Source organism: Colius striatus, chromosome 21, assembly GCF_028858725.1.
Source record: "Colius striatus isolate bColStr4 chromosome 21, bColStr4.1.hap1, whole genome shotgun sequence".
Classification (NCBI taxonomy): domain Eukaryota; kingdom Metazoa; phylum Chordata; class Aves; order Coliiformes; family Coliidae; genus Colius; species Colius striatus.
The window spans coordinates 1,767,203-1,793,831 of record NC_084779.1 but is presented as its reverse complement, the minus strand read 5'-3'; the positions used below and the strand labels follow the sequence as shown (position 1 = coordinate 1,793,831).

At 59.0% G+C, this 26,629-nt stretch overlaps 1 protein-coding gene and 4 long non-coding RNA genes across 5 annotated transcripts; all 5 read left to right on the top strand.

The window, feature by feature from the left end:
- The first annotated feature begins 5,334 nt into the window (after positions 1-5,334).
- LOC133627438 (uncharacterized) lies at positions 5,335-6,293 on the top strand. Its single transcript, XR_009820194.1, has 3 exons — positions 5,335-5,441; positions 5,680-5,782; positions 5,939-6,293. It is a non-coding gene; the product is annotated as an uncharacterized LOC133627438 (long non-coding RNA).
- A 1,249-nt stretch (positions 6,294-7,542) lies between these two features.
- LOC133627437 (uncharacterized) lies at positions 7,543-8,501 on the top strand. Its single transcript, XR_009820193.1, has 3 exons — positions 7,543-7,649; positions 7,888-7,990; positions 8,147-8,501. It is a non-coding gene; the product is annotated as an uncharacterized LOC133627437 (long non-coding RNA).
- Positions 8,502-9,750: 1,249 nt separating this feature from the next.
- Positions 9,751-10,742, top strand: LOC133627436 (uncharacterized). The gene is made up of 3 exons (XR_009820192.1): positions 9,751-9,857; positions 10,096-10,198; positions 10,355-10,742. It is a non-coding gene; the product is annotated as an uncharacterized LOC133627436 (long non-coding RNA).
- Positions 10,743-11,919: 1,177 nt separating this feature from the next.
- LOC133627435 (uncharacterized) lies at positions 11,920-12,811 on the top strand. Its single transcript, XR_009820191.1, has 3 exons — positions 11,920-12,026; positions 12,265-12,367; positions 12,524-12,811. It is a non-coding gene; the product is annotated as an uncharacterized LOC133627435 (long non-coding RNA).
- A 50-nt stretch (positions 12,812-12,861) lies between these two features.
- LOC133627506 (fas-binding factor 1 homolog) lies at positions 12,862-21,866 on the top strand. Its single transcript, XM_062013246.1, has 18 exons — positions 12,862-12,916; positions 13,508-13,582; positions 13,861-13,955; positions 14,617-14,675; positions 15,382-15,426; positions 15,518-15,581; positions 15,857-15,957; positions 16,398-16,604; positions 17,067-17,174; positions 17,457-17,584; positions 17,863-17,981; positions 18,098-18,220; positions 18,563-18,670; positions 20,021-20,176; positions 20,354-20,491; positions 20,593-20,725; positions 21,027-21,199; positions 21,702-21,866. Exons 1-18 carry the CDS (start codon positions 12,862-12,864, stop codon positions 21,864-21,866), a joined length of 2,052 nt encoding a protein of 683 aa, XP_061869230.1.
- Positions 21,867-26,629: the final 4,763 nt, after the last annotated feature.

Sequence of the window (26,629 nt, the reverse complement as noted above, 5' to 3'; positions counted from 1 at the left end):
GCCTTTGTGCCACTGCTCTTGGTGGGGGTAAAGGGTACAGGCAGAGTTGCTGATTGCAGGGATCCTTCCTGGCAAAGCAAGATCTTGTGATCCATGGCTGGTGTGGGCAAGGAAAGAAGAGATTCAAGGTATAAGCAAAATCTGATGCCTTGAGAAGAGGAAGGATGGTCGAGGGAGGGTCTCCTCCTCCTCTCCTCTGCCCTGGTAAGGCCTCATTTGGAGCCCTGTGTCCACTTCTGAGCTCCCCGGCTCAAGAGAGAGAGGGAACTGCTGGAGAGAGGCCAATGCAGGGCTCCCAAGATGCTGAGGGGATGGAACACGTGTGTGAGGACGAAAGGCAGCGGGACCTGGGACTGTTCAGTCTGGAGAAGGGAAGGCTGAGGGGGCACCTCATCAACACTCACAAGTATTTAAAAGGTGGATGTCAGGAGAATGGGGCAACACTTTTTTCTGTAGTGCCCAGTGACAGGACAAGGGGCAATGGGTACAAGCTGGAACACAGCAAGTTCCACTGGCACAGGAGCAGAAACTCCTTTGGTGCTGAGGGGAGGGAGCCCTGGCCCAGGCTGCCCAGGGAGGGTGTGGAGGCTCCTTCTCGGGAGGTTTCCAACCGCACCTGGACACGTTCCTGTGCCCCCTGAGCCAGGGGAACCTGCTTTAGCAGGGGCTGGGGCTGGAGCAGCTCTGCAGGGCCCTTCCAGCCTCTACTATTCTAGGAACCTGTGACTTCCTTTTCTATTTCTGTCATAAAAGTCCCAGACTCGAGGGTGATGTGGGGAGATAGCTGGCTACCAGGGTGCTGCAGGAGGAGAAGCTCACCTCAGCTCTGGTGCTCGTGTCTCATTTCCAGCCACAGGATATAGAAGAGAGCAGTGGAGAGGTCGGAGCCAGCCTGGCAGGCTGCAGAGGGGCCCTGAGGGAAACGTGTTGCAGGGAAGTCGCTGGCCATAAGAGCAGATCGGGAACTCTCCTCTCCCTGCAGGGAGGAGCTTGGCGTGGCTGTGATCAGCAGTGTCAGATGCCTCTGCATCCTGACGTGGAGGCCGGCAGAATCTGTAAACGGCCTTGTTGGAGCAGGGGAAGGCTGGGACACTGCCGTGGTGTGATAAGCTACGAAGGCAGGCCTGGGAAAGCCAACTGGGATGTTCCGGCGCCTCTGTTTGGAGGCCTAAGTGATGCCAGGGACTGGAGGCGTTTGCCCAGCTGTCAGTCAGGAGGGGCCGTGCTCACTGGCTTCATCCTTGTATCCTTGCCCCCCTCGTGGGAGCAGGAGGTGCTGGTGCAAGAGCAATTGATCTCTGAGGGTGTCCAGTTGTGGCCGTGTGGCTCCGATTCAACAAGCGCCTCCTGTCTTGGTGTTCCCGTGACTCTGCTGTTCTGCCTCGTGTGTTTCTGGGCATCCTTTGCCCCGAGTGCGCTCTTCAGAAAGGGGTGACCCGATGCAGGAGATGCAGCGAGCTGAGGGCAGAGGAACCGAAGCAGCGGGTTGATGTCATCGGAGCAGAAACCTGAGAGACGGCTGTGACAGATGGAGCCCTGAAGCCATGGGCTAAATCAACCCAGCAGCCAGGGCAGAGGGCTGGCCACGGCCTGAGGGGACGGTGTCTGTGCGTATCTGTGTGCCTAGATCTCAGTGGCAGGGAAGCGGGCGTAAGCAGCGTGTGTGAAGCGGGCAGACGCAGCTGGTGCGGGACAAAGGTGGGAGCGTGGCTTGGGTTTGGCGGCGATGGGGTTAACTCGGCCCAGCCGCCGCAAGGGGGCGGAGCCAGCCCGCCCGGCGTCGCGGTGACGTCACACGCCGGCGCCCGGGCGCGCGGGAACGGCCGTTGGAGCTGTTGGCGGCGAGCGGCGGGTGAGTCCCGGCCGAGCTTCGTCTGAGCTGCCGGCGAGCTGCGGCTGAGCTTTGACTGAACTGCGGCTGAGCTTCGGGCTGAGGTCCCTCTGAGCTCCCCCTGAGCTCCGGGCTGAGGTCCGTCTGAGCTCCCCCTGAGCTCCGGGCTGAGGTCCCCCTGAGCTCCGGGCTGAGCTCTCTCTGAGCTCGGGGCTGAGGTCCGTCTGAGCTCCGGGCTGAGGTCCGTCTGAGCTCCGGGCTGAGGTCTGTCTGAGCTCTCTCTGAGCTCCGGGCTGAGGTCCGTCTGAGCTCCGGGCTGAGCTCCGGGCTGAGGTCTGTCTGAGCTCTCTCTGAGCTCCGGGCTGAGGTCCGTCTGAGCTCCGGGCTGAGGTCCGTCTGAGCTCCGGGCTGAGGTCCGTCTGAGCTCTGGGCTGAGCTCCGGGCTGAGGTCCCTCTGAGCTCCGGGCTGAGGTCCGTCTGAGCTCCGGGCTGAGGTCCGTCTGAGCTCCGGGCTGAGGTCCGTCTGAGCTCCGGGCTGAGGTCCGTCTGAGCTCCGGGCTGAGGTCCGTCTGAGCTCCGGGCTGAGGTCTCTCTGAGCTCCAGGCTGAGGTCTGGCTGAGCTCTCTCTGAGCTCTGGGCTGAGCTCCGGGCTGAGGTCCGTCTGAGCTCCCCCTGAGCTCCCCCTAAGCTCTGGGCTGAGGTCTGTCTGAACTCTCTCTGAGCTCCGGGCTGAGGTCCGTCTGAGCTCTGGGCTGAGCTCCGGGCTGAGGTCCCTCTAAGCTCCGGGCTGAGGTCTGTCTGAGCTCTCTCTGAGCTCCGGGCTGAGGTCTGTCTGAGCTCCAGGCCAAGGATCATCTGAGGCTCATCTGATCTCCGTCTGAGCTCGAGTCAGCATCAGGTGAGCACTGGGCTGGGTACTGGGCTGGACATGGGGCTGGGCACTGGGCTGAGCATTAGGCTGCAGGCAGTGAGCAGTGACACTGAACATTGCTCCTTTGCAGTCTTTAGAATTGTTCATTCCCTCCTTGTGTTGCTCTGTTGTCCCACTTATTTGGGATCCCCTGGGTGCTCCAGACACAAGGAGATGAGGTTTTCTTCCCTCCTTCCTCTTCTGCTTGCCTCCTCCCCCAGGTGATCACCAGGCTTTGGGCAGAGCGGGAGCCCCATGGGCTCTGCTTGGGTCAGCACTCGTGGGACAGTGCGGGTGGCACTTGCTGCCTCTCAGGGTATTTTGCAGAGCTTAGTGTCAGTGTGATGTTTACCATGCAAACCACTGCAGGAGCTCGAGACTGCTTTGGGGAGTGTGGGGTGGTTTTGAAGACTCAGCTGAAACTTTGTTTGGAGTGCCTTGGAGCCAGGCTGGCAGGCTGCAGAGGGGCCCTGAGCAGGAGAGGGAGATCAGTTGCAGGGAAGTGTCACTGGCCATAAGAGCAACCTCTGGTACCTCTGTTTGGAGGCATAAGTGATGCCAAGGGCTGGAGGCTTTTGCCCAGCTGTCAGTCAGGAGAGGCTGTGCCCACTGGTGTTTCTGAAGTTGCCAATATCTCTGTGATGCCCCTGGTTTCATATGCTGTTTCCCAGACAGTGTGGGTAGGAGGAGTGTTGCTCATGGGCTGTTCAGGAGAAAGCTGCCTGTGGCTTAAATATGTTTTGGGGAAGTCCAGGTGAGACCTGCTTGATATTCTAATGAGGGAAATTCTCTTTCTCTGTGGGCTAAAACACCCAGGGAAAGTCTGAGAGGCACGTACACTCGTGTGCTTTCCTGTCCCTGTCTGTAGATCTGCCCCTGCGGCAGGGCAGGCAGGGGCCCTGGGGTCCCCTTGCAGGCAGGGCTCCCTCCCAGGGGCAGGGTTCCCAGGGCCCCTCGGGCACAGATGGAACTGCTTCTCCTTGCGGCAGGTTTTCCAGCGACATGAGCAGCCAAGTGAAAGCAGAGCTGCACCCCAAAGCTGCTCCTGCAGGCAGCAGGCGCACGGTGCGGGGCAGGGCGGCTGGAGCCGACTGGCTGGACTGGAAGGATGAGGATTGGTGTGAGTGGGAGCCGCTGCCTGCAGCGAAGGGCAGCCCTGCCGTGAGCCGCCCCAGCCCTGCCCCGGCCGCACGGCCTGGCCCCGCCAGCCACGTCCCGGCTGCAGAGGAGGCGGCAGCTAAAGCGGCCCCGCTGGAGGAGGAGGACTGGCTGATCGCTGCCTTGGCTCGCAAGAAAGCCCAAGCGCAGGCCAAGGCCCAGGAGAGGAATGCCGAGGCCTCGGAGGCCCCAGGGGAAAGGCTGCATCCCCGTCCTGCTGTCAGGTAAAGGCACAGTTGATGGCCACGCTGCTCCCGTTTGCTCCACGTGTAGCTGCTCCAGCAGCACCTCTCCCAAAGCCTCGTCTCAGATTGAGGCCATTAGCTGTAAGCGCTAGTTTGTCTTGGGGTGGAGCCCTGGGAGCCCAGCACCTGAAGCTGTGCAGCAAGAGCTGGGTGCCGCCAACCCGCTACATCTGCTGTAAATCTCCCTTTGAACGGCTCCTTGCTTAAATGCAGTAGTGCCAGCACTGCAGTCTTTTATCCCAGTGCTATTTGAGCCTCGTTGTATGTTTTGTGATGTGGCTGCTGTGGTGTGGCCGTGTGCTCTCTCCATTTCCCACTGCCTGGCCTGACTGTCCTTAGGACACTCTTGCTGAGCTCATGTGTGGTGCTGCTAACACTCAGGCTTGTGTCACAGCTCTGTTCTAGGGGATGATTTCTTCAACAAGCTCTCTGCAGAGGACAGCAAAGCTGCAGGGGTGAGTCCATATTTCAGGAGAGAGCCCAAGTGTGTCAAGGGCTGGGACTGGGCTGGGCTAAGATTGCCCCTGATCTCCCCGTGTCCAAGTCAGTAGTGGGATATGGGAGATGGACTGTGCAATGTGTCTGAAGAGGTAACCCCTCTGTGGCATCCCTGTGGAGTGGGGAAGACGGGACAGGGGAGTGGGTGGATGCGGGGAGAAAGGCTTCCAGGTGCCAGGAATTATGTGCTGCTGCAGCCTTCCTGGGTGCACTTCAGGGAAAGTGTTGTAAGAAGAACGCTTGCCCAAATCAATGCCTTTGAGTTTTCCTGATGCTTGTCCCTGAGGCAGCAGAATCTGAGCAACAGAAGCAAGGCACAGGGAGGTTTTGAGTGAGAAGGGCACCCAAAGGTGCTCATGTGCTCTTCTTTCTCATAAACCGAGGAAAAGCAGAGGCTGGAGTGAGGGGGGGGGAAGTTTCCAAAGTCTGCTCATCTCTGATCTCTCCCCTCCCTGGCACACAGGGACCCAGGACCTCTGCCACAGATGCGGAGAATCTGCTGCAGAACCTGAAGGTGAGTGTGGAAATGCCTCCCTCTCCCCACACCGTGCCTCCAGCCGTGGCCTCCAGCATCAGCTTCCAAAGGGAGCAGTGACACTGAGGCATTAGCAGTGCTCACCCTGCTCCCATCCTTGTCCCCTTGCTTCCCAGGATATGGATGACCTGGAAGCTGATCTCCTGGGGATATCAAAGCCCAGTTCTGCAGCAGAGAAGACAACAGTGAAAGGTCCTGAGGAATGGGGTTCCTTGGGAGAAGGACGAGCTAAAGCCCCAGGGAAGCTGTTAGCTCCTGAGAAAGGTTAGAGGGAGATTTTACTTTTGTCTTCACAACTTGATTGGGAATGAGCAGGGGATGTCTTCATCTGGGAACAAAAAGTGGAAGGAGAGCCAAAGGGGTTGCATTAGAGATATGCCAGCCACAAGGCTGTGGGGAGGAATGTGTGGCGTCACATGTAGCTGCAGAGGAGCAGGGGGGCTGGCGTCTTTGCACCCAGTTGCTCCTCTGGGCATTGACTCAAGGCTGCTTGTTTGAACAGAGAAGGAAGAGGACTGGAAGAGGAAAGATGATGTGTCTGGCGAGTACGAGTCCTCGGTGGCCTCCACACCCAAGAGCCCAGTGGCGAGGAGGCGGTCTGTCAGGTGTGGTGCTGCGTGTGTGTCCCTAGCTCCAGGCACACTGCCCCTGCGACAGGGCAGGCAGGGGCCCTGGGGTCCCCTTGCAGGCAGGGCTCCCTCCCAGGGGCAGGGTTCCCAGGGCCCCTCGGGCACAGATGGAACTGCTTCTCCTTGCGGCAGGTTTTCCAGCGACACGAGCAGCCAAGTGAAAGCAGAGCTGCACCCCAAAGCTGCTCCTGCAGGCAGCAGGCGCACGGTGCGGGGCAGGGCGGCTGGAGCCGACTGGCTGGGCTGGAAGGATGAGGATTGGTGTGAGTGGGAGCCGCTGCCTGCAGCGAAGGGCAGCCCTGCCGTGAGCCGCCCCAGCCCTGCCCCGGCCGCACGGCCTGGCCCCGCCAGCCACGTCCCGGCTGCAGAGGAGGCGGCAGCTAAAGCGGCCCCGCTGGAGGAGGAGGACTGGCTGATCGCTGCCTTGGCTCGCAAGAAAGCCCAAGCGCAGGCCAAGGCCCAGGAGAGGAATGCCGAGGCCTCGGAGGCCCCAGGGGAAAGGCCGCATCCCCGTCCTGCTGTCAGGTAAAGGCACAGTTGATGGCCACGCTGCTCCCGTTTGCTCCACGTGTAGCTGCTCCAGCAGCACCTCTCCCAAAGCCTCGTCTCAGATTGAGGCCATTAGTTGTAAGCGCTAGTTTGTCTTGGGGTGGAGCCCTGGGAGCCCAGCACCTGAAGCTGTGCAGCAAGAGCTGGGTGCCGCCAACCCGCTACATCTGCTGTAAATCTCCCTTTGAACGGCTCCTTGCTTAAATGCAGTAGTGCCAGCACTGCAGTCTTTTATCCCAGTGCTATTTGAGCCTCGTTGTATGTTTTGTGATGTGGCTGCTGTGGTGTGGCCGTGTGCTCTCTCCATTTCCCACTGCTTGGCCTGACTGTCCTTAGGACACTCTTGCTGAGCTCATGTGTGGTGCTGCTAACACTCAGGCTTGTGTCACAGCTCTGTTCTAGGGGATGATTTCTTCAACAAGCTCTCTGCAGAGGACAGCAAAGCTGCAGGGGTGAGTCCATATTTCAGGAGAGAGCCCAAGTGTGTCAAGGGCTGGGACTGGGCTGGGCTAAGATTGCCCCTGATCTCCCCGTGTCCAAGTCAGTAGTGGGATATGGGAGATGGACTGTGCAATGTGTCTGAAGAGGTAACCCCTCTGTGGCATCCCTGTGGAGTGGGGAAGATAGAACAGGGGAGTGAGTGGATGGGGGGAGAAAGTCTTCCAGGTGCCAGGAATTATGTGCTGCTGCAGCCTTCCTGGGTGCACTTCAGGGAAAGTGTTGTAAGAAGAACGCTTGCCCAAATCAATGCCTTTGAGTTTTCCTGATGCTTGTCCCTGAGGCAGCAGAATCTGAGCAACAGAAGCAAGGCACAGGGAGGTTTTGAGTGAGAAGGGCACCCAAAGGTGCTCATGTGCTCTTCTTTCTCATAAACCGAGGAAAAGCAGAGGCTGGAGTGAGGGGGGGGGAAGTTTCCAAAGTCTGCTCATCTCTGATCTCTCCCCTCCCTGGCACACAGGGACCCAGGACCTCTGCCACAGATGCGGAGAATCTGCTGCAGAACCTGAAGGTGAGTGTGGAAATGCCTCCCTCTCCCCACACCGTGCCTCCAGCCGTGGCCTCCAGCATCAGCTTCCAAAGGGAGCAGTGACACTGAGGCATTAGCAGTGCTCACCCTGCTCCCATCCTTGTCCCCTTGCTTCCCAGGATATGGATGACCTGGAAGCTGATCTCCTGGGGATATCAAAGCCCAGTTCTGCAGCAGAGAAGACAACAGTGAAAGGTCCTGAGGAATGGGGTTCCTTGGGAGAAGGACGAGCTAAAGCCCCAGGGAAGCTGTTAGCTCCTGAGAAAGGTTAGAGGGAGATTTTACTTTTGTCTTCACAACTTGATTGGGAATGAGCAGGGGATGTCTTCATCTGGGAACAAAAAGTGGAAGGAGAGCCAAAGGGGTTGCATTAGAGATATGCCAGCCACAAGGCTGTGGGGAGGAATGTGTGGCGTCACATGTAGCTGCAGAGGAGCAGGGGGGCTGGCGTCTTTGCACCCAGTTGCTCCTCTGGGCATTGACTCAAGGCTGCTTGTTTGAACAGAGAAGGAAGAGGACTGGAAGAGGAAAGATGATGTGTCTGGCGAGTACGAGTCCTCGGTGGCCTCCACACCCAAGAGCCCAGTGGCGAGGAGGCGGTCTGTCAGGTGTGGTGCTGCGTGTGTGTCCCTAGCTCCAGGCACACTGCCCCTGCGACAGGGCAGGCAGGGGCCCTGGGGTCCCCTTGCAGGCAGGGCTCCCTCCCAGGGGCAGGGTTCCCAGGGCCCCTCGGGCACAGATGGAACTGCTTCTCCTTGCGGCAGGTTTTCCAGCGACACGAGCAGCCAAGTGAAAGCAGAGCTGCACCCCAAAGCTGCTCCTGCAGGCAGCAGGCGCACGGTGCGGGGCAGGGCGGCTGGAGCCGACTGGCTGGGCTGGAAGGATGAGGATTGGTGTGAGTGGGAGCCGCTGCCTGCAGCGAAGGGCAGCCCTGCCGTGAGCCGCCCCAGCCCTGCCCCGGCCGCACGGCCTGGCCCCGCCAGCCACGTCCCGGCTGCAGAGGAGGCGGCAGCTAAAGCGGCCCCGCTGGAGGAGGAGGACTGGCTGATCGCTGCCTTGGCTCGCAAGAAAGCCCAAGCGCAGGCCAAGGCCCAGGAGAGGAATGCCGAGGCCTCGGAGGCCCCAGGGGAAAGGCCGCATCCCCGTCCTGCTGTCAGGTAAAGGCACAGTTGATGGCCACGCTGCTCCCGTTTGCTCCACGTGTAGCTGCTCCAGCAGCACCTCTCCCAAAGCCTCGTCTCAGATTGAGGCCATTAGTTGTAAGCGCTAGTTTGTCTTGGGGTGGAGCCCTGGGAGCCCAGCACCTGAAGCTGTGCAGCAAGAGCTGGGTGCCGCCAACCCGCTACATCTGCTGTAAATCTCCCTTTGAACGGCTCCTTGCTTAAATGCAGTAGTGCCAGCACTGCAGTCTTTTATCCCAGTGCTATTTGAGCCTCGTTGTATGTTTTGTGATGTGGCTGCTGTGGTGTGGCCGTGTGCTCTCTCCATTTCCCACTGCTTGGCCTGACTGTCCTTAGGACACTCTTGCTGAGCTCATGTGTGGTGCTGCTAACACTCAGGCTTGTGTCACAGCTCTGTTCTAGGGGATGATTTCTTCAACAAGCTCTCTGCAGAGGACAGCAAAGCTGCAGGGGTGAGTCCATATTTCAGGAGAGAGCCCAAGTGTGTCAAGGGCTGGGACTGGGCTGGGCTAAGATTGCCCCTGATCTCCCCGTGTCCAAGTCAGTAGTGGGATATGGGAGATGGACTGTGCAATGTGTCTGAAGAGGTAACCCCTCTGTGGCATCCCTGTGGAGTGGGGAAGATAGAACAGGGGAGTGAGTGGATGGGGGGAGAAAGTCTTCCAGGTGCCAGGAATTATGTGCTGCTGCAGCCTTCCTGGGTGCACTTCAGGGAAAGTGTTGTAAGAAGAACGCTTGCCCAAATCAATGCCTTTGAGTTTTCCTGATGCTTGTCCCTGAGGCAGCAGAATCTGAGCAACAGAAGCAAGGCACAGGGAGGTTTTGAGTGAGAAGGGCACCCAAAGGTGCTCATGTGCTCTTCTTTCTCATAAACCGAGGAAAAGCAGAGGCTGGAGTGAGGGGGGGGGAAGTTTCCAAAGTCTGCTCATCTCTGATCTCTCCCCTCCCTGGCACACAGGGACCCAGGACCTCTGCCACAGATGCGGAGAATCTGCTGCAGAACCTGAAGGTGAGTGTGGAAATGCCTCCCTCTCCCCACACCGTGCCTCCAGCCGTGGCCTCCAGCATCAGCTTCCAAAGGGAGCAGTGACACTGAGGCATTAGCAGTGCTCACCCTGCTCCCATCCTTGTCCCCTTGCTTCCCAGGATATGGATGACCTGGAAGCTGATCTCCTGGGGATATCAAAGCCCAGTTCTGCAGCAGAGAAGACAACAGTGAAAGGTCCTGAGGAATGGGGTTCCTTGGGAGAAGGACGAGCTAAAGCCCCAGGGAAGCTGTTAGCTCCTGAGAAAGGTTAGAGGGAGATTTTACTTTTGTCTTCACAACTTGATTGGGAATGAGCAGGGGATGTCTTCATCTGGGAACAAAAAGTGGAAGGAGAGCCAAAGGGGTTGCATTAGAGATATGCCAGCCACAAGGCTGTGGGGAGGAATGTGTGGCGTCACATGTAGCTGCAGAGGAGCAGGGGGGCTGGCGTCTTTGCACCCAGTTGCTCCTCTGGGCATTGACTCAAGGCTGCTTGTTTGAACAGAGAAGGAAGAGGACTGGAAGAGGAAAGATGATGTGTCTGGCGAGTACGAGTCCTCGGTGGCCTCCACACCCAAGAGCCCAGTGGCGAGGAGGCGGTCTGTCAGGTGTGGTGCTGCGTGTGTGTCCCTAGCTCCAGGCACACTGCCCCTGCGACAGGGCAGGCAGGGGCCCTGGGGTCCCCTTGCAGGCAGGGCTCCCTCCCAGGGGCAGGGTTCCCAGGGCCCCTCGGGCACAGATGGAACTGCTTCTCCTTGCGGCAGGTTTTCCAGCGACACGAGCAGCCAAGTGAAAGCAGAGCTGCACCCCAAAGCTGCTCCTGCAGGCAGCAGGCGCACGGTGCGGGGCAGGGCGGCTGGAGCCGACTGGCTGGGCTGGAAGGATGAGGATTGGTGTGAGTGGGAGCCGCTGCCTGCAGCGAAGGGCAGCCCTGCCGTGAGCCGCCCCAGCCCTGCCCCGGCCGCACGGCCTGGCCCCGCCAGCCACGTCCCGGCTGCAGAGGAGGCGGCAGCTAAAGCGGCCCCGCTGGAGGAGGAGGACTGGCTGATCGCTGCCTTGGCTCGCAAGAAAGCCCAAGCGCAGGCCAAGGCCCAGGAGAGGAATGCCGAGGCCTCGGAGGCCCCAGGGGAAAGGCTGCATCCCCGTCCTGCTGTCAGGTAAAGGCACAGTTGATGGCCACGCTGCTCCCGTTTGCTCCACGTGTAGCTGCTCCAGCAGCACCTCTCCCAAAGCCTCGTCTCAGATTGAGGCCATTAGTTGTAAGCGCTAGTTTGTCTTGGGGTGGAGCCCTGGGAGCCCAGCACCTGAAGCTGTGCAGCAAGAGCTGGGTGCCGCCAACCCGCTACATCTGCTGTAAATCTCCCTTTGAACGGCTCCTTGCTTAAATGCAGTAGTGCCAGCACTGCAGTCTTTTATCCCAGTGCTATTTGAGCCTCGTTGTATGTTTTGTGATGTGGCTGCTGTGGTGTGGCCGTGTGCTCTCTCCATTTCCCACTGCCTGGCCTGACTGTCCTTAGGACACTCTTGCTGAGCTCACGTGTGGTGCTGCTAACACTCAGGCTTGTGTCACAGCTCTGTTCTAGGGGATGATTTCTTCAACAAGCTCTCTGCAGAGGACAGCAAAGCTGCAGGGGTGAGTCCATATTTCAGGAGAGAGCCCAAGTGTGTCAAGGGCTGGGACTGGGCTGGGCTAAGATTGCCCCTGATCTCCCCGTGTCCAAGTCAGTAGTGGGATATGGGAGATGGACTGTGCAATGTGTCTGAAGAGGTAACCCCTCTGTGGCATCCCTGTGGAGTGGGGAAGATAGAACAGGGGAGTGGGTGGATGGGGGGAGAAAGGCTTCCAGGTGCCAGGAATTATGTGCTGCTGCAGCCTTCCTGGGTGCACTTCAGGGAAAGTGTTGTAAGAAGAACGCTTGCCCAAATCAATGCCTTTGAGTTTTCCTGATGCTTGTCCCTGAGGCAGCAGAATCTGAGCAACAGAAGCAAGGCACAGGGAGGTTTTGAGTGAGAAGGGCACCCAAAGGTGCTCATGTGCTCTTCTTTCTCATAAACCGAGGAAAAGCAGAGGCTGGAGTGAGGGGGGGGGAAGTTTCCAAAGTCTGCTCATCTCTGATCTCTCCCCTCCCTGGCACACAGGGACCCAGGGCCTCTGCCACAGACGCGGAGAATCTGCTGCAGAACCTGAAGGTGAGTGTGGAAATGCCTCCCTCTCCCCACACCGTGCCTCCAGCCGTGGCCTCCAGCAGTGCTCACCCTGCTCCCATCCTTGTCCCCTTGCTTCCCAGGATATGGATGACCTGGAAGCTGATCTCCTGGGGATATCAAAGCCCAGTTCTGCAGCAGAGAAGACAACAGTGAAAGGTCCTGAGGAATGGGGTTCCTTGGGAGAAGGACGAGCTAAAGCCCCAGGGAAGCTGTTAGCTCCTGAGAAAGGTTAGAGGGAGATTTTACTTTTGTCTTCACAACTTGATTGGGAATGAGCAGGGGATGTCTTCATCTGGGAACAAAAAGTGGAAGGAGAGCCAAAGGGGTTGCATTAGAGATATGCCAGCCACAAGGCTGTGGGGAGGAATGTGTGGCGTCACATGTAGCTGCAGAGGAGCGGGGGGGCTGGCGTCTTTGCACCCAGTTGCTCCTCTGGGCATTGACTCAAGGCTGCTGGTTTGAACAGAGAAGGAAGAGGACTGGAAGAGGAAAGATGATGTGTCTGGCGAGTACGAGTCCTCGGTGGCCTCCACACCCAAGAGCCCAGTGGCGAGGAGGCGGTCTGTCAGGTGTGGTGCTGCGTGTGTGTCCCTAGCTCCAGGCACACTGCCCCTGCGACAGGGCAGGCAGGGGCCCTGGGGTCCCCTTGCAGGCAGGGCTCCCTCCCAGGGGCAGGGTTCCCAGGGCCCCTCGGGCACAGATGGAACTGCTTCTCCTTGCGGCAGGTTTTCCAGCGACACGAGCAGCCAAGTGAAAGCAGAGCTGCACCCCAAAGCTGCTCCTGCAGGCAGCAGGCGCACGGTGCGGGGCAGGGCGGCTGGAGCCGACTGGCTGGGCTGGAAGGATGAGGATTGGTGTGAGTGGGAGCCGCTGCCTGCAGCGAAGGGCAGCCCTGCCGTGAGCCGCCCCAGCCCTGCCCCGGCCGCACGGCCTGGCCCCGCCAGCCACGTCCCGGCTGCAGAGGAGGCGGCAGCTAAAGCGGCCCCGCTGGAGGAGGAGGACTGGCTGATCGCTGCCTTGGCTCGCAAGAAAGCCCAAGCTCAGGCCAAGGCCCAGGAGAGGAATGCCGAGGCCTCGGAGGCCCCAGGGGAAAGGCTGCATCCCCGTCCTGCTGTCAGGTAAAGGCACAGTTGATGGCCACGCTGCTCCCGTTTGCTCCACGTGTAGCTGCTCCAGCAGCACCTCTCCCAAAGCCTCGTCTCAGATTGAGGCCATTAGTTGTAAGCGCTAGTTTGTCTTGGGGTGGAGTATTAGCGCAGGGCTTTCTCCTACTTGATCCAGCCTGCAGCCCTCCAGGCTCACCTTGCTGTTGTGGCCAGAATCGCACCCGCTGTCCCAGGTCTTGCAGAGCTGTCCTGGATGAGCACAGCCCCACATCACACGCTGTGTTCCTTGTTACTGTTTGCCTTCCCCTTCGTTCCTCCTAGTTCCAGACACACCGCCTCCTCCTGCTGAGTTTCCACCGGCACAGGTTGAGCCTTGTGCCGTTGGAATGAGGCGCAGAAGGGAATTGCAGAGAGCCATGTGTGATGTGCAGGGCTGTGTTAGCTGGGGCTGCTGCTGTCCGGGGTGAGGGGGGATGAAACGAGTAGGAACAGCAGTGATGGAGGTTTTGAGACAGAGGCTTTCAGCTGCAAGGCAGGAATTGGTGTTGGGGACAGGATCCTGCCTTCCCTGAGCTCTTCCACATCTGGTGTTTCTGCCTGCAGTCATCCAGCCGCCTCCACAGGAGCCCCACAGCAGGCAGCTGCCCTGCAGGACACAGCCAGTGCAGACAGCTCTGGGTAAGGCCTCTGTCAGCTCTCGGGCACCCTCCGTGGGACAGATGTCCTGCAGAAAGCAGCTGCGTGTGTGCAGTGGGGGAGTGGGGGGGGCTGGGAGCCAGCAGCGATCCCTTTGGGCCTGAGACCTCTGTAGCTAGGAGGGAGGGCAGCTCGGCATGTGGGTTGGGTTCTTGTGTGTTGGAGCACTAGGAAAGCCAAGCTTTCAACTTCAATGGCAAGCAGAGCAATATCTGTGTGCCTCTCCCTGCTGTGCATCACTTGTGTCTCTGCCCCTGCAGGCAGCCGGTGCCCTGGCTCAGCACCACGAAAGGAGCCTCAGCTCAGGCGTCGGAGGCTGAGAAGGAGGATCCCTCCGGAGACACCAGCGCCCTGGGTGCGTTTCCTGGGATTGTGCAGCTTGGGCAGCAGGATGCAGAGAGGCTCCCCCTGCCCTGCAAAACAAGAACAAATCAGGAGGCACAGCATTGCCCTTGGCCATGGAGTTGCTGCCCAGGCTTTGAGCAGCCGGTGTGGGAGCAGTTTGCCACGCTGCAGGATCCCACCATCCCCCTTTTGTGGTGTGGTGGAGACACGGTGCTGGGGCACACTGAACTCTGCAGGGCTGCCTTTGGGCTTTCAGAGGGCTGCAAAAGACTTGGTTTCTCTTGGTGGGCATGAGTTCATGCTGTCCTTTCTCTCTTCCCCCTTCCCTCTTCCTGCCCACGTGCTGGTCCCACTAGTGCTGTGTCTGGGCTGAAGCTGTGCACCAGTTCAGAGCCTACTGAAAGCAACTCTTTTAGGATTCAGCCTCCTCCCTAGGTGATGGAGATGGAGGAGGAGCCATGCTTTGCCCTCAGCCTTTCTCTGCAGGGCAGAGTGCCAGCATTGTGGGGGTGCAGGAATGGACAGGCCTGCCTGACCCTCTGTCCCCATCACCACCCACCAGAGCAGAGCAGGACCCTTCTCACTCTGCCCAGGAGAGCCAGACCTTTGTCCTTCTGGGAGGGGATGATTGCTGTTGCCATGTCTGAATGGCAGACTTGTTCCATTTTCAGCCTCTACAGCCTTATTGCCAGGAGAGCAGGAGGTGCAGGGCCCTGTCCCACTTGCTCAGGTAGGTCTGCTGGGCCTGTGGCCCTGTGAGGTGCAGGATCAGGCTTGTGCTGATGGCCCTCTGCTGCCAACTCCTCGTCATCCAGCTCTGTGCATCCATGGGAGCCTGGGTTCATGGAGGGAAAGTGTTGGGAGAGCTCTGGGATACCACAAGTTGTATTTATCAGGCCAAAGCACATGTGCTGTGGATGCTTTGTAAATCACAGCAGTTGACACTGCTGCATTGCCTGAGCAGCATGTACAGACTTCTCCAGGCACATATACGTCATATTAACAGCAGAGATTGCAGTTGATAGAGGAATTGGCTTCCTCAGCATGGTAGTGAGGATACTCGGAGATGGTTTCTAGAGCACTGGAGGGCCATCAGAGCCTTTGGCAGAGAGGGCAGCTCTTGCTTTGTCTTTGAAGCCCCTTTTCACATCTGCCTGGGCCTCCTTGCCCTGCCTTCATGGCAGGACAGCTGCTGTCTCCCCGAGAGCTGCCGGCCTTCTCCTTGAATCTACCCCCACAGCAAGAGGAGCCCAACATCATTTTGTCTGGGATAGGGGCTGCTGAGCATCAGAAGGGAGCCAGGCCAGCAACAGGGTTGGGCTGGGGAAGGGTAGAGGAAGGGCCTCAGTAAGGTGGGTATGAATTACCACTCCCAGGCTAGGAAGAATGTTCCCTCAGGACTTGACCTGCCTGAGAGCAGCCCTGTGTCTCTGCAGGTTCCCACGCCCAGGACACGTCTCCAGGCTGCCCCACAGCTGCAGGTGAGACACACGCCTTCCTGTGTGGGCTGATGGCCACCCCACAAAGCCACGGATCCTGAAGGGCCTTGATCTTCCCTCTCCATCCCCACAGGCAGAGTCCTCAGGCCTGGGCTTGCTGCATGAGAGGAGGCCGGGGCATGGCACTGCCCAGCTCTGTGAGGATGCATCAGGCTGCCGGGCAGCTCTGGTCAGCGCCCAGGCCCGTGTGGCAGAACTGGAGAGCCAGGTGAGCCCCGTCACCTGCTGGAAGGGGGCCACGGGTGACACAGCGGGAGGAGAAGGGCTCATGTCCACTCCAATGGCATCAGAGTGACAGGGGAGAGAGGAGAAACCTCTCTGTCCAGAAGTAGCCATGACCACTGAGTGAGTGCTGCTGTGGGAGCTGTGTCCCTGGAGCAGCACAAGGACCTTCTCCCCGGGTGCCCGGCAGGTCCAGATGCTGGAGGTGGAGCGGACGCAGCAGAGGCTGTTGCTGGAGAGTCTCCAGCAGCAGCACCAGAAGAACCTGGATCTTCTCGAGAGCCCCTACAGGTACCAGGCTCTTACCTGTGCTCCCCTCCTCTGTCAGATCCTTGCCTGCAGCCATCTCCTCTGAGGTAGGGAGGGCTGGGCTGCTTCCCCAGTCCATCCTTGGGGTGGACAGGCACAGAGGCACGTCGGAGTGGACCTGGTGGGGACAGAGAGCAGCCCCACAGGTGAACAACCAAGGTTGGAGTCCACTCTGACCAACACTGTCTGGTGGGTGGTGAGGAGGAGGAACAGGTTTGGAGGAAGTCTTTGCCAGCATGTCCCCAGCCAGTGCAATGCACTGAGCAGCAGCAGGAGGGTTTGAGGCTCTGACTGTGGAGAGGCCGAATGTTTCCCATGTGCACAGCAACACTGATCTGAATCCCCACGTGCACTTTGGGTGGAGAGCTCCAGGTATTGCCACGAGAGCAACACTTCTCCCTTGGTGTGACCTGTACGAGCAGGCGGCAAATGAAGGTGTTGGAGGAGAGCCACGGGCGGCAGGAGGAGAGGCTGCGGCAGGAGCTGGAGCAGCTGAGGGCTCAGCTGCTGTCGCAGAGCCAGGACGCGGAGCAGGCGCAGGCAGAGCTGCGGGCACAGCACCAGCAGCAGCTGGCAGCACTGGAGCAGCAGCACACGCTGGAGGTGAAGCGGCTGCAAGAGCTGCAGAGGTGAGAGCAGCACACACGTGGGGTTAGTAGCCCTGCTCTTGGCAAAGGAACCAGGGAACAGCCTGGGGCTGCGGTGAAAGGAGGCTCGAGAGGCACTGGGCTGTGGGTGGCTCAGTGGCTTTTGGAATGGGGATTTGCTTTGTAGGTTGGCACAGGGAGATGTGGCTGGAGGTACCATTTCAGAGAGAATGTTTTACCTTTTTACTTAGTCCAGTGAGCCACTGGTGTCGCACGTAGTTTGGGTCAATGAGAAGCCAGGTTTTGGTAGAGAAGCCCTTAAGCCCTGCATGTGGTCCGTGCCAAATGTGGATGGCTGTCAGGGGCGTGCCCTGTGACAGCCCACCACGCCAGCTCAGCTCCTGGCACCACTCAGCTCCATGACCAGGCCTCTTGCACAGTGCCTGTCACGGGGAGCACGGCTTTGAGACAGCCCGTGGTGGGCTCCTCACCCGTGTCCTGCAGGACGTCCATCCAGGAGCTGCGCCAGGACTACGACGAGCAGCTGCGGCGGCTGCAGCGACTGAAGGATCAGGAGGTGGATGCGGTGACCAGTGCCACGTCACACACCAGGTACCAGCCCCCTGGCCGTGGTGTTCCCCGCGGAACCAGCCTCAGGCTGTGGCAACAGAGCCCATCCCCTCTTCCCCCTGCTGCCTCTCGCAGGGCTGCTGAGCACTTTGCTCTCTGTCAGTACTCTGCTAAGCAGCAGCTCTGTCTTCCCACCACTCTGCTGTGACCCACAGAGGGGCAGGGCAGGACTGCCTGGCCTTTGGCCCACCACATCTCCCCCTCCATCACAGTGAGGTGAAGCGTGTGCCACAGGGTTGACTTTCTCCTCGCTCTCCTCCGCAGGTCTCTGAACGGCGTCATCGAGCGGATGGAGAAGTTCTCCAGTGATCTGCACGAGCTCTGGCACAAGGTGGAGGCCAAGCACCACAGCACCTCCCAGGAGCTGGCCACGTGGGCACAGCAGCTCAGGGGTACGTCTGTCAGCCATCTGTCAGTGCTGGAATGGCTCTGGAGGCACCCAGGAAATGGGGAGAAGGTGCCCTGAGTCAGGCAGGGACTGGGAGCCGAGGCTGGCAAAGCCTGGCCTGCCTCGGCCACTGAACACCTCGGGGTGTCCCCGTTACGAAGTGGGGTCCTGGGGGTGTGCAGAAGGGGAGCAGCACAAATGCATGCAGGTTTTCTGCTGTGAGTGGGCAGAGAGGGCTTCCCACCTCGTGCTGCTCATGGCTCGTCTGCTCCCTCTGCACAGTGCTCCAAGACAGGATGTTGCAGCAGCAGAAGGACATGGAGGAGGAACAGAGACGACACCAGGACGTGATTGCTAAAGTGGAGGCCAGGCTGAGCGAGCAGTGTCAGCAGCTGGAGCAGGTGAGCCCAGGCTGTCTCTTTTGCCCGAGTCAGCCCTCCTGTCTGGGTTTGGGATAGGTATGTGTTGTCCCAGGAGCCTGGAACAGCCCCTGTCTCTCCTCCCTGTCCAAACCCAGGAGCGCTGCAGGGCGCTGGCGGAGCAGTGCCAAGTGGGATCTCTGCAGCGCTCGCTGGAGGAGCGGCAGCAAGTCCTGAGCCAGCAGCTCTCCAAGGAGCGAGCAGAGCTGGAGAGGGCCAAGGTGAGGTGGGACAGACAGCTCCAGGTGCTGTTCACGTGTGCCCCGAGTGTGAGCGGGGCTGCAGTGCGCTGTGTGGTGGAGGAAGGAGCCGGGTTCTGGGCTGCAGCACTTTGCTCCCTCAATCCCACCCCCAGGCGCAGTGACTCACAATCAGAGTGGTCCCCTGGCAGCTGGAAGCTTGGGGCTGAGCTCTCCAAGCAGGGCTCACCCCAAGCACTGGGAGCTTGAACCAGCTTCTGGGTGTTGCCTAATGTTTGGTGGCAGAGATGGGCTGAAGGAGAAAAATCCATCAGCAAAGGGGACTCAGTGCTTTGCCTCTCCCTCTCTTGTGACATTCTGCAGAGCACTTTTCTGGCGGAGCAGCAGTTGGTGGTGCAGAAGTGCTCAGAGGAGTACCAGAAGCTGGCGACTGAGTGGGCTGAACTTCGTGCCCAGCAGCAGCAGAGCAGGGTGAGGATGGAACTGGACACGGGCACATGGGTTCCCAGGGAGAGGGCACCATCAGCAGCCTGGCCAAAGTACTGCAGCGCAGCCCCTTCCCATGCCCACAGGGCAGGCTCTACGCTCCTTCAGGTGTTTCAGACAGAGATGTCCCTTGGGGTGGTGAGAATCAGGCTGCCCCAGGAGCAGCCTCCACCAGCCTGCTTTAGATGCTGACAGAAGCGTGGGTTCCTCTGTCTCTCCCCTCTGCCTGTGAGGAGTTGGGGCAGCCAGACCAGGCACAGCCACCTCCGTCATGAGAGGAAACCCCCACGGTGGGTGTAAGCAAAGCCTCCCCCTGCCACGAAGTTTTCCGCTCTTGGCCTAAAAACCAGGCTCGAAGCCTGAAAAATGAACCAGACTCGAAGTCTGAAACCAGACTCGAAGCCTGAAAAACCAGCTCCAAGCCTACTTCATGTGGCGATCAACCCAGGGTCCGATTCTCAGCTGGGTGGGAAGAAATCAGTCCTACTCCATGTGAGTGATAGCAGAAATCTTCACTTTATTGAGAGCAGGCTCTAACTTATATATCCAACAGCTTCAAAGCTAGCTCAGAACCAGCAGCTAATAGATTACATTCTCATGTTCATCCTACTTGCGGTTTCTGCCATAAGCAAGCTCCCTCACATTTTCCCATCTTGTTTTTCTCCGTGGTTGTTTTCCACCTTGAGCTGTTAGCTGTTAGCTGAAAACAGCCCGACCTTGAAGGAGCAGAAAGCGGCCTGCTGTCTGCGCTGACTACGTGACAGCAACTGCTTTAACCATGGCTCTGACTCTGGTCTTGATTGTGCATTAAATTCATATAACTAGAACTCAGATTGCCTTGCCCCGTCGGGCCTAACATTATACCCTGGGGTCCATGTCCATTCTCCCTTAACCATTCCTCCACATCCCCCTGCCATGGGGACGTGGCCAGAGCCAGCTCTGCTCCCTCCTAGGGCTATCCAGAGGGGATCTGTGGCACAGACAAGGTGGCAGAGCTGCCACAGTGGAAAAGAAGCATTCAGCCTGAGTATTTCCACTGCTGACAAATTGTTTTGCTTTGAGCATGTTTGAGGGTGTGCAACATGGTTGAGGGGCTCTGTCCTTCCCAGGGAAGGGAGTGTGTGTGTGTGTACAATCCCAGCTCTGCCAGCCCTGGTCCCCAAGGGGTGATGGATGAGGGCACTGCTTAAGTACCTGGAGGTGTTGCTCTGCACCCCACACTGGCACACACGAGAAGCTCAACGGGGGCAGATCTCTCCCATCACTTGGGAAAGACTCACAACAGTGAACAGGACAGGGCAGGTAGTGCATTGGTTTCCCCCGTACCCATCCCAGGAGCTGGCAGAGCTGAAAGCCAAGGAGGAGCAGCTGGAGAAGGCCAGAGAGCTGCAGGATAAGGCCTGGCAGAAGCTGAGGCTGGAGAAGGAGAGGGTGAAGGTGGCTGCGCAGCGCGTCCGGCAGCAGGAAGAGAAGGTGCAGAGCAGGGCCAAGGTGAGCACAGCATCTGCCTGAGTCTGGCAGCAGAGCTGGGAGGGGTCACAGCCCTCCCCAAGCCAGGAGGAGTCCTAGTGCTGTCCTGGAAGGGAAATGAGGGGATGCAGAAAGGAGCCCTGCCCCATAGCAGCAAGGGACCCTGTCCCCAGCCTCCCCAGCCTCTCTACCTTGCAGCTCTCATCCCAGAAGGACAAGAGGGGGCAGCGAGTGCTGCAGAAGGCTTGCAGGGGGGAGTGTGAGCACCCAAGGAGGCTGCAGGCCATGCAGCAGCGCTTGAAGCAGCTGAGGCAGCAGGAACAGCACCTGCAGGAGGTACACCCCCTCGCCTTTCCTTCTTGGCCTGAAGCCACCGTGTTGAGGGCCTCAACCTTTGCCAACAGCGTCTCTCTCTCTTTCTCCTGGGGATGGGGCAGGAGTGGCTGAGCACGGCTCTGAAGAGGAGGCAGCTAGAAGAGCGATGTGAGGAGCTGCCCAACAACCCCATGATGCTGCTGACTGCAGACCAGGACCTCGGTGCTCCTGTGAACGGCCTCTCCAGCACACTGTGTAAGGCTTTCTGCCTGTTGCCAATGGGAAGGGACATGCTGGGGGGGGAGCTGCGCTTGTATTCCACTTTTCAGGAGGCTTGGCATGTTGCTGAGGGCTGAGTTAGTTCCCCTGATGATAAACCTCAGCTATGAGTTGGCCCCTTGTCCTCTGAAGGCAGGGCAGTGCCAGGAGGGTGTAGAGGGGGCAGAAGGGGAGAGGCAGCTGGATTAAAGCCCATTTGCAGTGGGTGGTTGGGGAGGACCTTGCTGTGGGGACATGCAGGCAGCTGGAAAAGGAATGCTGTTGTCTCTGTCTGCAGTTCCCCTGACAACAGCGGCACCACAGAGCTGGGGTCTTGTTGCAGAGCCTCCAGCTCCTGTCAGGGTGCTCCCTCAGCACAGCCCTGGGGCTGGCAGGGACACCCTGGCCACAGCCAGCGGCACCGAGCTCATTGACGCCACGCTGCTGCTGCTGAAGTTCAGGGCCCAGCAGGTGAGGGGGAGGAGGCTGGGGCTGGAGAAGGGGCTTGGAACCGGCTGGATGGGAACAGGGCTGGCTAAAGCGTGCTTTGAGGCCGGCAGCCACAGCATGGGGTGTCTCCTCAGACCATTACTGAGCTGTTGGGCTGGGTGGGCTTCCAGAAGAGGACCTAGAGGACCTGTCACACCTAGAAGAGTGATGCCAGAAGCAAGGAGGGGTGAACCTTCACAGCTTGTCTCAGGTTCATTGATAACATGCAGGACCTGATGGTTCATCCCTCTCCTCACACCATCCCTGACTGGGAGAAGCCATCTCTGCTGGACTCTGGCTTTGTGATGTGCCAGTCCCCTCCCTTCAGCCCCCTGCTTCCCTGCTGGGGCTTTCTCCAGGCTGGGCTGCTCTTTCAGGCTGCTTCTGTAGGATTCGGGGTACTTTCCTCACCCAGTGACACCCTGGGCTGTGACTCCGTTTGTGTTGCACTCTGATATCTGTCCCATCATCCCTTTCTTCTCAGGACCATGATTTCTTAGAGAATGAGGAGTTCTACCTGGAGAGTCTGACAAAATCATCCTATCACACGTCAGCTCGGTCACGAGGATGGTGGTCAGCACATCTCACACCAGCAAAACTGCAGCCACGTCTCCACCAACTGGTGACAAAGAAACCCAAGCTTTCTTAGGCAGTGTGGGCTTTTGGAGGCTGCACATTCCCAGCTGCTGTAAATCCTCTCTATCGAGTCACCTGGAAGAAAAACTATGTCAAATGGGGCTCTGAACAACGACAAGGCTTTCAACAAATTAAACGAGAGGCTGCTCAGGTGGTGTCCCTTGGGCCAGTCTGAACAGGACCAGACGTGACAAATGTGCTCTGCACTGCAGCTGGAGAGAATGGCCCTACCTGGAGCCTCTGGCTAGAAGCACGTGGGGAGGCTGGAGGCTGAGCCCTGGGCTTCTTGAGTCAGGGATGCAGAGGATCCGAGGCCCGGTGCACTCCCACCAAGAAGGGGAGACTGGCAGCAGATGAAGGAGTTTGAGCTGCCTCAGAAGGAATTGGCATGGAAGCAGGACTGTTCTCAGCACCCAACTGCCAGTGCTGGGCTGGGTGTCCAAAGGGAGGGTCTCCTCCACACATCAGGCGACTGACGCCACATGGAGTGAGGGGGTTGTGTTGAGCACTCAGTGAGCTCCTGTAGGAAACCGCAGTCACCCCAGCATCCTGCACGTGATCACCAACTGGCCAGAGGGCAAGAGCTCTGGACTACTGCCTGAGAAGGAGCTGGCAGATGCTGAAGAGGCCCCACCATGTACTAAGCTCTCAGCAGATGAGAAGCAAAGTGTGTCGCTCACCGATGGCTCCTGTTGTGCTGTGGGACAGCATCGGAGCTGGAAGGTGGCTGTGGGGCGTCCCCTGTGACACGTGGCACAAGCTGCAGAAGGAGAGGGGCATTGGAGTCAGGTGACAGAGGTGGAAGCCTCCCAGCTGGCTTTAGACATCCCCCAATGAGAAAAATGGCCAATAGTTTGTAGTGACTCTTGGCTGGTGGCAAATGCTCTGTGGGGTGGCTGCAACCATGGAGACAGAACAACTGGCAATGCCAGGGCCACCCCATCTGGGCTGCCTCATTGAGGCCAGGCATCGCTGCCCACCTGGAGAAGCTGACTGTGATGGTGTGCCACCGAGATGCCATGTACCCAGGAACCAGGCCCCTGAAGAACATGAGCACAAACAGGAGCCAGGATGGCAGTGGCCCAGGTGTGTTGGGACTGGCAATGGAAATGTGAATGTTTGTAGCTCGGGGGGCCCACGATGCCTCAGGCCACCAAGGAAGAGATGCAGCTCTAGATGGGCTGTTGCACAGGTTGTCCATGGATGCAAGATATGCTGCCCTCAAACAAGCCAAGCGGTTGAAGTCTCTGTGCTCTGAAGGACAATGGCTCAAATACCAGTGCAGAGAGGCCTGGCAGATGGACTCTAGCACACTCCCACATGCTGAGGCAAGCACTAAGTGCTCACCGTGGTGGAAGCGACCACTGCATGGCTGGAAACAGATCCTGTGCCTCATGCTACTGCCTGGAACACCGTCCTGGGCCGTGAAAGGCAAGTCCTGTGGCAACAAGGCACCCCAGAAAGAATCGAGTCAGACAATGGGACTCGTTTGTGAAACCTTAGGAGACAGCTGGCGGCCACAGCGCTGGGTCTCGGGGTGACGCAGGTGCTTGGGGATGCACCACGTGTCTGTAGAACCCAGGCTGAGGCAGCAGCAGCTGGGATCACAGCACCCATGGGCCCATCAGGCACATCTCCTCCCGCCTCCACAGCACACTCCTCCCATTCAGCTCAAGCTACAAGACCACTGCAGTAGACACTTGCTTCCCAAAACATAATCCCTGGGTGCGAGGCCCCGGCGGCTCAGAGCCTGGCCTCGGCCGTGCAGGCAGGAAGCAATCTGAGGCAGGCTCATCCCTTTGCCCTGGGCAGGCTCCGTCTCCCTCCCAGCCTCCCTCCCTAAGAACACAGGCCTGAGCCCTCTCCAGGCCCCTCACCTCCAGGCAGATCTTGTCCTTGAGCCTAAGCACCTTGGTGGCCTTGAAGTGCAGCCGCACGCTGAGCTCGAGGACGCCCCGATCTTGCGAGACAGAGAAGTCCTTGACATTTCCCAGCCCAAGGAGTCGGGCTGCGGTTCTGCAGGACCAGGCTCTTGCTTTCTGTCCTGCAGAGAGTGGAGGAGGCTCAGCGCTGGCTGCTCGATGGTCACACCAGCCTTGCAACTGCCTGCAGCTGGGAGCAGCCCTATCCCGGCGCCTGGAGCCACAGTGAAACGCCTTCTCTTGGTCACGAGTCTCAGAAGGGCAGTCCTGGGGGACAGCTGGGTGCTACAGGTGTATCCAGCAGCAAGGCGATCAGGAGGAGCCACTGGGCTGCTCTCTGAGCAGCAGACGGGACACAAATCCCTCAACACGCCCAGCACGCAGCATCGCTGGGGGCTGCAGAGCTTGGGGTGCCACAGGACACCTGAGCCAGCCAGGAACGGCCAGCAAGAGACTGGGAGCTGCTGGGAGAAAGGGACACCAACCCAGCTGCCAACCTGAGCGGCCACACGGCCAGCAGGAGAAGCTGGCCCTGGCAGATCCTGTGGGTGACTGACTGTACAGCAGCCTGTTGCAATGCAGCTGCTTGGGGCTGATCTCCAGCTGCACCTTCACCCCCTGGCAGCGCAGGCTCCGGGTTGTCCCTAATGTGGCAGATGAGCCCAGCTGCAGCGGGGTAGGCCCAAAAACTCCGCTCCTGGCCTTGTCCCCGCACAAACAGAGACACGAGAGCATCCAGTGAGCAGGAGGAACGGTTCCTGGGTACTTCTCCCCACCCAGCCCTACCTCCCTCTCCTTGGGTTTCAGCATCATGCTGGGAGGGCCCAAGGGGAAGGTGACCCCAGGTGGATTGTGCTCAAAGGAGAAGCTCAGCTCAGCTTCCAGTGGGGTGGCATTGAGGACGGAGAGCTGCTGGTGGTTGCCAGGATGGGTCAGGGCCTCGTACCTGCCACAAACAAGGGAATGGCTGCAGAGGACACCGCTGCCTTCATCCCTGGCTGAGGAAGGTACCACGGCCTGGCAGCGGGAGGCTGCGCTGGAAGCCACAGTCTAACAAGCAGCCCAACTTGTACCTTGTCCCTTCTCAGCCTTCCTTCAGCCGTGGAACAGATTTTGGAGCTAAAGGGGAAAAAAAAGCAAACAGAACCCCAAGACCATTCCTCAGCCTGGCTAAAGATCTGCTGTAGGGTTTTTTGCTGGGTTGGTTTCATTCCCTTGGGATCTCACAACAGCAGCAACTCTCCAGAGCTCCCCCCAAGAATAGACCTAAAGTGCTAATGTTAAAAAAACCCACCCAACCAACACTGGGAATGGAAATCCATCAGCAGCTCCAAAGGCAACTGCTTTAGGCAGACTTTATCCAACAGAGAGGAACAGGGACATGTAATCCCTGTTTTCATTCCTCTGCACCTTACCCCCCTGCCCATACTGGCAGGTGACATCAAAGTCCTATGAAGATAACAGATGAAGGGTTGGTTTACCAAGCCATCAGCAGAGTAACTGCTCCTTTAGTCTACCTGCAGAGCTCAAAGCACTTGGCAGAAGCACCACAGAGTTCAAGTCATAGGTGGTGAGGCTGAGATGTGGATGGGAGGCACGAGGTGCTCCAAGTCACCTCCAGGCTGGAAGCAGCCACCTGGCTCCGGCCACCGAGGCCCCACCAGGCAGGGAGATCAGCTCCATCCTTCCCCAGCTCCTCCAAGTCTCCCGTGCCTGTCATCTGCTCAAGTTCACACACCCCTGGCCCTTCACCCCGAGTATCTCTCAGGTCTCTCCCTGGGCTTGCCCTCAATTGTGCCTCGGGGACAGCACATCCCCAGGTGTGTCCCTGAAAGCAAAAGGCCCTGCAGATCCCCTCCCAACATCTCACTGCTCACAGGGGCCATCAGGATGCTCGCCCAGAGCCGGGAGCACGTACCGATCCCTCGACGTCCCACACAGCTGCACACCAAAGTGGAAGATGCCCGTGTTCATGACAAACTGCTTGGAGATGATGGCATCATCTGCCTTGCTCCTGCTGCAACGAGGAAACACTGCCCTGGGCAGAGAAAGCAGAGGAGGAGCTGTGAGATGCTCCAAGCAGAACTCCTGCTCACAAAGCCACAGCCCTGCTCGGTCGTCACAGCAGCAGCCCCGGTTGCCAGCCCCAAGCCTGGGAAGAGGCGTCGGGCGCTCAAGCAGCACGAGCTGCCCCAGGCAGCAGGCTCTGAGCTCCGGGGGAGCAGCGTGGGGGGCTCCCACGGGACAGCCTTTCCGTGGGTCCTGGCTGACGGTGGGGTACAGGCAGGTGCCCCTGCACTGCAGCTGATGCAAGCCCTTTGTCCCCTGGGTCTCAAAATGCAGCGTGTGCTCGAATTGTCCTGGCAGCGCGGAGCTGAAGTGGACCCTGAGCTCCACCTCGCCGTGGGCAGGCACGATCCACCGGCCACTGCTCAGCCTGGCCACTGGGAGCCGAGGCCTGTTGTGCTGGGAGCTGGCCTGTGCTGCCCTGTGCGGGCTGTCTCACAGCAGAAATGTCACTTTGGGAAGTGCCACGTAAAGCTTAGAAGCAACGGTTTCACTTCAGGAAGGAGACGTGTACTGCATCGGTGCGCGTTTCTATGGCAACATCGGCCGCTTCATCAACCATCACTGCGAGCCCAACCTCTTCGCTGCCAGGGTCTTCACATCCCATCAGGACGTGCGCTTCCCCAGGCTGGTCTTCTTCAGCACGAGGGACATCAGAGCTGGAGAGCAGCTTGGGTAGGTGCCGGCCCTGGGCCGCAGGGAGGATGGAGAGCAGAGGGACGAGCGCTGGGCTGCTGCGAGCTGCTGGGCTCCAGCGCTGTGTTCCCGGGGCCGTGCCCCCGCCGGC

Bases quoted from the DNA above. Each gene is read 5' to 3' on its own strand.
- LOC133627506 (XM_062013246.1), top strand. From the start codon at position 12,862: ATGCCGAGGCCTCGGAGGCCCCAGGGGAAAGGCTGCATCCCCGTCCTG. The intron at 15,427-15,517 runs GTGAGACACACG...CCATCCCCACAG, and splicing joins AGGCTGCCCCACAGCTGCAG to GCAGAGTCCTCAGGCCTGGG. The intron at 16,605-17,066 runs GTGAGAGCAGCA...CGTGTCCTGCAG, and splicing joins CGGCTGCAAGAGCTGCAGAG to GACGTCCATCCAGGAGCTGC.